Source organism: Toxorhynchites rutilus, chromosome 2 (genome assembly GCF_029784135.1).
Source record: "Toxorhynchites rutilus septentrionalis strain SRP chromosome 2, ASM2978413v1, whole genome shotgun sequence".
NCBI lineage: Eukaryota > Metazoa > Arthropoda > Insecta > Diptera > Culicidae > Toxorhynchites > Toxorhynchites rutilus.
The window spans coordinates 135,553,516-135,563,411 of record NC_073745.1 but is presented as its reverse complement, the minus strand read 5'-3'; the positions used below and the strand labels follow the sequence as shown (position 1 = coordinate 135,563,411).

The 9,896-nt window shown below is 39.9% G+C and overlaps 1 protein-coding gene across 1 annotated transcript; it reads right to left on the bottom strand.

Annotated features, from left to right (window-relative positions):
* Positions 1-819: 819 nt before the first annotated feature.
* Positions 820-9,479, bottom strand: LOC129770663 (uncharacterized). The gene is made up of 4 exons (XM_055773624.1): positions 9,252-9,479; positions 2,817-2,908; positions 1,020-1,218; positions 820-959 (listed from the first exon to the last, which is right to left on the bottom strand). The coding sequence occupies exons 1-4, from the start codon at positions 9,454-9,456 to the stop codon at positions 853-855; spliced, it is 603 nt and encodes a 200-aa protein (XP_055629599.1). The 5' UTR covers positions 9,457-9,479; the 3' UTR covers positions 820-852.
* Positions 9,480-9,896: the final 417 nt, after the last annotated feature.

The following is a 9,896-nucleotide window of genomic DNA, read 5'->3' as shown; positions in this document are numbered from 1 at the left end:
CGTTCTCAATTGGAATTCACGCGAAAAACTTGCTAGTAACGTGGAGTGTCTGTGTCTGAAACTGTTTCCGACGACATTCGTATCGGTTGTGTCTAATGGAAGAAGTCTTCCGAAGCTTAAGCCGTTAAGAACTACTTGAGATTGGCTGTGTCACAATCTCGCCAGAACTGTTCGTCGATTTTGTCAGATGAAAACGAATTAACACAGGCGATCTATTTTGAAGAAGTTATTAACAATTTAGTTGCAATAAAGGCCCGAAGAATACATTTCTGACATGTTTGTAATTGATTTTAATAAAGTGTGATTTTTGAACCGTACAGTAAATTTTTTTTGAGTTTTGTTTGTATAACCACAACACACAAAAAAATCCGATGAGGTGCAACCAGACATTCCGCACCGGGTGCGAAAGCTCCACTCGACGCCACTGCTTGTCTCCCCCAGGTTACTATTCATTTCAGGCGATGCATTGAAATTTGGATTGATAGTCATATTACTTCAAAAAAGCAGGACTTCTTGCTAAAATGAGTAAGTGGCCTAAATGATGTGCGAGGTCGTATTCGCAGATCGCAGATGAAGCTTATTCCGGAATCCGGATAATCATTTTTTCCATTAACCTAATACGCATATGCTTTATTTTTCGATAAGAAAAGGTGCAGTTGTATTCGCACACCAATCACATTATTATTGAAAATTATTTTTATTGTATATTTTATTGTACGTAATTATAATTGAACTGCAACAAATTATTGTTCATTGGCATTGCACAATATCTGTTCCAATAATAATGTTCATAACAATATTACAATTGTATTTTGTTAAGCGCGCCATTTTTAGTGGTGGAATATTACTTTTTTAAACTCCTGCAATGAGATCTTGTCCGTTCATCCCGTGTCTGACCTCCTCGATTCTAATGTTTCCAATAACGCCATTCAGAATCCAAACCGCAAGAGTGAAAATTACTGAAATGATTCGATAAATAACTCGTATGAAATATTGTTTGATTCATATTTTATACGTACGTGTAATTACTGTTGTATAAAAAATGAACAACAAAGTCACGCCAATCACTGTAGCGCTGTTTTCTTCTACAGTGCTATAAGAAGGATTTCCGCCGACTAATACTCCTACCACGATGCAGCCAATGAACAAGCCCAGTACCATCAGGATAAATACTGTGGTTATGTAGTACAGGTGGCACTTTACTAGAGTGATGTTGCGCTGTTAGAAAATGTACATAATTTCGATTAGGATATCAGAATAATAATGAATATACAAGTAGATTTAGAAAAAAAATCCGTACTCTATATCGTCTTCTGATCTGATCTGAATGAATGACAGAATAGCAACGGAAAATGTATTCAGCTACCGATAAGATTCAATTCAATGTCATGTTATATAATCGGTAGCTTTGTTATTTACAGTCAATCACAAAATTGAGCGTACATACCTGGTTGAGTCATTATTTTTAAGTGTTTTGGGGTTAAAAATAAATAACTTAAAGCGGCTTATATTCATAGAAAAATCGTTCCTTTTTACTCTGAGGTGATAAAAAAAAATAAAAAAATAAAATGGTCACATTTCTACTTCATGTTTAAAAAACAAACAAAACATCTTCTATTCAGACGTGGCAAAATTCAGGGCACAGTTCGGGTCGTTATTAAAACGAAAGGTTCAAAATCGGTTCAAAAATATTAACAGATAACAAAAATCAATCACCTAGTCAAGCAAACCATTTGTCATGACAATTGTCATGCGAAAATGCGAAAACAGAATAGAAACTGAGAGAGGTTGGCGTCGACATCATGCCTCATACCGTATGTTTCTATTCTGTTTTCGCATTTACGTATGACAATTGTCATGACAAATGGTTTGCTTGCCCCTAGTACTTGACATGGCCCCCTCTGGCGTCCAGCACTGCCTGCAAGCGCCGTGGCATCAATTCGGCGAGATTTCTGGTCACTGTAGACGGAATGCCCTCCCAGATCTCCTTAATGGCCGTTTTGCGTCATCTACCACTTGTTTATGATTTTTTATACTATATAGTGGATTCTTCCGACAACAGCTGCTATTCTCCGCAATGTCTTTCCTCGAGAAGTCTTACCTATTGTCAGTGTACGCGTAACAATAAAAAACATTTTCCTCTTACTTGCCATTTTGATAAAAAAAATTGAAAAAAAAAAAATCAAACATCAACTAATAACAAAAACCAACACAACACAACAAGCAGTGGTTTAGTGTTGACATCATCTTGCTTACAAGGTTAGTTTATTTGAAGGAAGTTTTGAAGTTTAAGATGTCTGCCCAATTTGGCAATGCAATAGAGAATTTTTTTCAACTTTTGGTAATAAATAATTAGCAAAAAACTTTTCGCATTTTTTGCGCTCGTAGTTAGTTCAATGTGTGTGTTATCAGCCGTTCGAATGCGGAGGAGCACGATAGCACTCCTCTTGTTTTTTGACTTGGCACCTTTAAACGTAGGATTTCGTCTCTCGGGAACATATTGGGGGTACAAATTGAGACAATCTAGATTCTATCGCGTATTGCACATCCATTTTCGATGGATTTGAGAGAGTTTTTACTAATATCTTTAACTTTAATCAAATCATTCGCATGTTTGGCATACGCTTCCAAAGGTTGCTCTGCACTCAAATGGTTAATATGCATTAAAAAAGGAAATGTGTTCATAATATTTTGCACCAAATAAATGAAGACTATTGTCAATTAGCATGTGAGCACTCAATTTTGCGATTGAATGTTTGTAGCTTCAACAGCATTTCTATCTAGTTATTGTTCCACTTTCCACTTGAAATACACACCTTCCTTAATCCTAGCAACAAACACAGGTTAAATATCATGGAAATTATTGCAAATATAAGAGTGGTTACGCTGGTGACACTGGTATTGGTACCTGTAATTATAATTATAACGTTATCATTAGTATATTGATTATCCGCAGTGTATTTTGATTTTGTATTTATTGACGAACTGCATTACATTCACGTTACATTTATTAACTAATTAACGAATTACTACATAACATTTAAACATTTCTTCAAATACGATAGGCACAAGTATATTGATGGACGATTGACGGTACAATGGTTTCAAAAGATCTCCTCTTACAATAACTATATTACAATACCCTATTCTTACGAACATTTAAATTTAACTCCGACAAATCTAGTACCACAATGAGTCTACTTGCACTGGTAAGCGTGCGCCGAGAAATACCCAATAGAAACCCTCACCAAGTGGATACCGTTCACAGCTCTTGAATCCCGCAACATCCTCGCGCACCCTGAAGTGTCTCCGGACTTCTGAAGTAAACAGTGATCTTCTCTTGCGCCATGATGTTCAGTGATCAGTTTCATTATGATTAGTTGAGTTTCCTTCCATTGGCAACAAACAAAGTTTAGCTACAGGACGCTTAAATAGCCCACTTGATGTCCGCACGGTAACTACACGTACTATACCATCCTTTCCAGCGTGTAATTCCTCAATGCGACCTTTCTTCCATAGCATTGGTGGATTATTTCCATCCACCATGATTACCAACATTCCTATATCCAATTTTATTGGTGATTTCCAGTTTTTCGACCTGGCCTGGAGTTGGGATAAATACTCAGTACGCCAACGTTTCCAGAAATCCTGCAATTGCCTTTGCACTAGTTGCCATCGACTTAAACGATTGAGCTGGACCGTGCTATAATCAGATTCCGGAATATTTTGAAGCGAGTCACCTGTCAGAAAATGAGCCGGAGTCAGAGTTTCCAGATCGGTTGTCACTCTTTCCCTTGGTAATTGACCCATTTGTTGTTGGATCAGAATTGGTTTCGCTCTGAAACACCGTTGGCATTGATGGACCACCCTTTTAGCAATGTTTCGGCCGCCTAATGGCCAGAAACGTAACCGGACAGCACTTAGCAGTAATTGTGGACCGGCGTGCAACAACTTTTCGTGATGGTAAACAAAAATCATTGTAGTTATTGGATGCTTAGCCGGTAATACAATTTGATGCTTTGTTTCAGCTCGTTCTTGAGATTGGCTTAATCTCCCACCTACGCGTAGTATGCCGTCTTCCATGATAAAAGGATTGAACCATCGTAGTGATGAATTACGAGGCACTGGTTTGCTGTTCGACAGTGCTCTAATTTCTTGGTTGAACGCCAACCGTTGAACCAAGCGAAACAAAATCATTTCCGCTCCCTTGAGCTCGCTTGATGTAAGGAATCCAAAATTGTGATCCGATTTTGGGTTCCTCTGAAGCTCAATTAAACGCACCCAGTACGCCGTTGTTCGTATCATTTTTGTATATGACGAAAATTTCGAGATGTACCAGATGTCGAACTCCGGTTCCACTGCCGTCAAACATGATGCCACCTTGCGGCGGACCTCTGACGGATCCTCGTCAACGACTGTTGGCTGACATGGCCAGTTTTCCTCAACTTCTTTCAACCAGCATGGGCCCTCCCACCACAAGCTGCATTTTCCGATGACATCTGGAGCTACTCCTCTTGAAATTAAGTCCGCTGGATTGGATGTACCGGGAACGTGATTCCATTTTCCTCGAAAAGTTTGAATTTTTGCCACCCGATTTGCCACAAATGTTACCCACGTGGTTGGCGTAGCCTTGATCCATTGAAGCACACAGGTTGAATCGGTCCAGGAGAAAATTTTGTGTGCTCGTACTGCTTCCTTCACCTTTTCCATCAATTCGACCGCTAGTACTGCTCCACAAAGTTCCAAGCGTGGCAATGATTGCACCTTCAACGGAGCAACCTTAGATTTTGAAGAAATGAGCCGCACGGTGACCTCGCCGTTCGTGTTAATGCTTCTGATATATATGCATGTGCCATAAGCTCTTTCAGATGCGTCTGAAAAACCGTGTATTTCTATCGAGTTAGCTTCAGATGATACGACACATCGATGAATTTTTATTTCATTCAGAAGTGGTAGCCACCTGTGGAATCTTCGCCATTCTTCTTGCACTTCAGTTGGTAAAGTATCATCCCATTATAAATGCTTATGTTGTTCATTGCAGAGAGTCCAAAGCTTCTGCATGAAAATTTTGGCCGTTATAATGACCGCACCCAGTAGCCCAAGAGGGTCGAATAGTGTGGCGATAATGGCTAATACCCTTCGTTTGGTGAAGCTTTGATTTGATAAGAGTGGAGGAATTTCGAATTGGAATTTTAAACAGTCAGTCTTAGGCAGCCATGTTAAACCTAACATTCTTACAGCCTGATCCAGCTCCCAGCTGATTTCATGAATTTCTGGTGATGCGAGTGATTCTTGAGCAACGCCTTCCAATACTGCTGTTACGTTTGAAGCCCATTTTCTCAAAGTGAACCCGCCGCTGGACATCATTTGCTCACATTGTCTTCTTAATTCTATTGCTGTATTGACGTCATCCGTTCCTGTGATTAAGTCGTCGATGTACATATCTTCTTCGACTGCCTTCGCAGCTAGTGGATATCTCTCACGTTCATCAGATGCCAGTTGTTTCAAAGTGCGAGTTGCCAGGAATGGTGCGGGTTTCGTCCCGTAAGTTACTGTGGACAACTCGTACGTTGCAAGGTTTTCATTCTCATCAGCCCGCCATAAAATACTCTGCAGTGGTGCATCCTTGGGATCTATGTTTATCTGGCGAAACATTTTCTCAATGTCAGCCACAATCATCACTTGATAAGTTCGACAGCGAAGGAGAATTGCCCTGAGGTCTCGTTGAATAACTGGACCCACGAACAATGCGTCATTTAAAGAAATACCGTTCGATGTTTTGCATGAGGCATCAAAAACTACTCTCAATTTCGTAGTGGTACTGGACTCCTTTAGAACAGCGTGATGCGGTAGATAACATCGCTTTAATTGATTTGATTGATCCTCCTCCACCTTCCGCATGCCCCATTTCGATGTATTCTTTCATAAACCTTTGATATTGCTCTCGTAATATATCGTTTCGAGTGAGTCGTCGTTCCACGCTTTCGAAGCGTTTTTTAGCTATTTCCATTGATTTTCCTAATTTTGATATGATGTCCTCATTTTTTGGAAGTGTCACAGTGTAACGACCATCTGCACTGCGCTGCACTGTGCGCTGGAATGATTCCTCACAGCATGATTCCTCAGGTGAGTAGTTGGTAGTTCCTACTTCTTCGCAGGACCAAAATCGAGTTATAAGCTCCTCTAATCGATCTGATATTGCCATGTTGCAACTAATGCGTGAAATTGGTTCTTCTGATGCCATTTCTCCTGATACCACCCAGCCAAACACAGATTCTGTAAGTCGTGGTAAACTGTCTCCTAATGATATTTCATTTCCCGTTTGGAAGAAGCTGAAGAATGATTTTATTCCCAACACTAAATCGACGCTACCAGATTGATAAAATGCTGGATCGGCCAGTTCGATGCCGTCGGGCATGTTCCAGCCTTTCGTTTGTACTGTTGCAGTTGGTAGGTTGACTGTCACCCGCGGAAGAACTAGGAAACTCATTTTTTGCGCATATGGAGATGTTCGAGATCGAATTGTTGCATGTACTTTATGCTTTACACTTGTTGCCACACCGCCAATTCCCACTATAGAGACATCTACCTTTGTTCTGGATATTCTCATACGCTGGCATAATCTCTCCGAAACAAAATTGGATTCTGATCCTCAATCCAACAGCGCTCGTGCAGGGTACTTCAGTCCACAATTGTCTTCGATTAGCACTAAAGCTGTAGCTAAGAGAATTTTCGAAGATTGATTAACCGATGTTGTTGATGAAGCTGAATTTGTTGCCGCCATGTTTGCAACCCTTGAGTGTGATCTCTGATTTGCCGTGATTTCACCTGCTTCGCATGAGTTCCTGATGCTACTTTCACCTTCTGTTTTGAAACATACCATGGTGTGGTGTCGACCCTTGCAGTTACGGCAGGAATTTTTCGATAGACATTCCTTTGCCTGATGGCCCTTTTTAAAACAATTCCGACACAGATTGTTGGAGCGTAAAACTGATTTCTTACTCGGAATTGACATGCGCTGGAAGGTGGGACACAAATAAAGCCAATGTGTATCGGGACATGCAGGACATTTCCCGCTTATATGTGGAGCAGCATGGTGACTGACGCGTATTGGGGTTGGCCCTTTTCTAATAACTGCGGTTTGCTCGTGTTTATTTTCCGATGATTTAGCAGGGAGCGCTTCCAAAATTCGCACACGTCGCTGCAGAAATTCGATGAGTTCAGGAAGCGTATCTTGCTCTCTCGTAGAGGAAAATTCCTCCCACCCTCTTCGTGTGTATGGATCCAACCGGGAACTGAGAATATTCACCAGCAGTAAGTCTTTGAAATCTGCTGGTTGTGTTATCTGATCCAACGTGTTAACGATTTTCTCAAATCCTTCCAGTAATGAGCGCAATTCTACGACCGATTCCTTGATTATAGTTGTTAATTTGAATAGTGCTTGCATCTGTTTCTTCTTCAATAGTTTGCTGTTATTATGACGCTTGAGCAACAATTCCCAGGCAATATGATAGTTTGCCTTTGTGATCTTCAAAGAATTGATTAGCGCCCTCGCTTCGCCTTCTAAACATCCTTTGAGATAATGCAGTTTTTCTACGTCCGGTAACTCAGGCTTCAAATGAATTAGTGAAGTAAAAAGATCCCTAAAGCTGAGCCACTCGTCGATGTTACCGTCGAAACATTGCAGCTTAATCATTGAAAGACGTACATGTTCGGTTACTCCCTGCATTGTTGCATCTAATTGCCTTGTTGTTTGGTTCAAATTACCAGTATCTTCTAACTCCCTGGCCTTATCTAACAGAGATGATTTTACATCGTAATATCGATTTTCACAAACTGAACGCTCCTTCACATAGACTTCTTCATCAGGTGAAAAATCTTCATGACACTCAATTTCGTAATAAATATCGTTTGTCTTTTCCCACAAATCATCCAACCTCTCAAGACGAACTGCGATCTGATTGGCGGTTGTCCCCTCAGGATATTCATTCATGAAGCTCACAAGGTTTGAAAAAGAAGCCTGCAGTCCGTTGAGTTTCACTTGCAGTGACTTCATTGATACGGTTTTAACCTTCGATGATGAAGTTGATGCTGGTGGCATGATTGATGCGTCCAATTCACCTTTCTCTCACGATGATCTGCTCCACAGGAATGATTGGTCCAATAGCGTACGACTTGCCGATGTTCCGAATCGTTCGTTCACCAGTAACAGCGTTATTGTATCCAAGAAATTTCTCCGATTTTGATGATGCGATGAACGATCGCCAGTAAGCGTGATTTAAGACATGCGATTGAGAGATTTGTGTTAGAATCTAGTGTAGTGCCACGGCTGGACATGTACTAAATGTCTACTAACCTACACGGCTATAGAACCGTTCCTGGTACAAGTCCAATATGATCCAAGTTGATTTAAAATCCTCTGAACTTCTTTGATTGCCCCGTGAGATGCTCGATGATTTTTGCAGTGAAGATGTTCAATTCAAATTAAAATTCCAATGATGTCGACAATAGATCCTTTTATAAGTGATGATCCTTTTAATGGCGATGATCCTTTATTCTCATTGATCCTCTAATCCAGATCCGGTTCGAAGGACCATTTATGTATATTGATTATCCGCAGTGTATTTTGATTTTGTATTTATTGACGAACTGCATTACATTCACGTTACATTTATTAACTAATTAACGAATTACTACATAACATTTAAACATTTCTTCAAATACGATAGGCACAAGTATATTGATGGACGATTGACGGTACAATGGTTTCAAAAGATCTCCTCTTACAATAACTATATTACAATATCCTATTCTTACGAACATTTAAATTTAACTCCGACAAATCTAGTACCACAATGAGTCTACTTGCACTGGTAAGCGTGCGCCGAGAAATACCCAATAGAAACCCTCACCGAGTGGATACCGTTCACAGCTCTTGAATCCCGCAACATCATTAGTATTTTTTCCGTATTCCATCACATATCGCTGTCCTAGTGTACATGATCCTGTTCAGGTTTATTAAATATATCCCATAAAGCTTGCACAAACAATGATGAAAATAGTCCTTCACTTATTTCATACACAAAACGCAATTTTTTTATTTTATTTTATTTGAACACATAATCAATGTTTATTCGAACTATTTAATTTTTCCATAACTTAGGCATAATGAACAGATACATCACTTCCACTAACATGAACCATATAACAATTTTACGGCACACAGCAACAGCGAAAGCTAGTGTACTCACTTATGATCTGAAAACTTTGAGGAGGATTCATTGCCCCTTCGTATCCAATTGCCTTCATCCTAAAACGATCAGGTGGATCCATTACCCATTCGTATCCAGTGGCTTTCAACGTGTAGCTTGAATTAATTATAAGCAAAAGCGAGCTAATCAGACACAATCCAACATAAATGTAGCCCATAATACGGAATGCATTATTCGAAGCCATTATGCGCCAACAAGTACACTGTCCAGCACTAGAACACTAACTGATCACAGTTGAGCTTGGATCAATATCTAAGCTGCGATCCCGTTGATACAGCCGTTTCGGGACAAATTATGATTCGGCACACAGAGAAAACTGAGCGTCCCATTAAAATCCATCTTCCATTATGTTTCTAGTCCAGCGCAACATAACTTCAGAACAATGTTTTCTGTTACCATTCCATGACACATAAAAAAATCAACATCAACAAAACTGAAGCAGACCGGGAAGATTTTCTTCCTGTGCCAAAGCCATGGATGTCGTTATGGAGCGAACATAATACCGCTTCTTTAATCTTCGATCGATAGGATTGATGCTGACTCAAACAGTTTATGAACAGCGAGGATAAATAATTGCTAGTTTGTTTTTTTACACTTTCCATATACATTCGGCTTAAGGCTAGT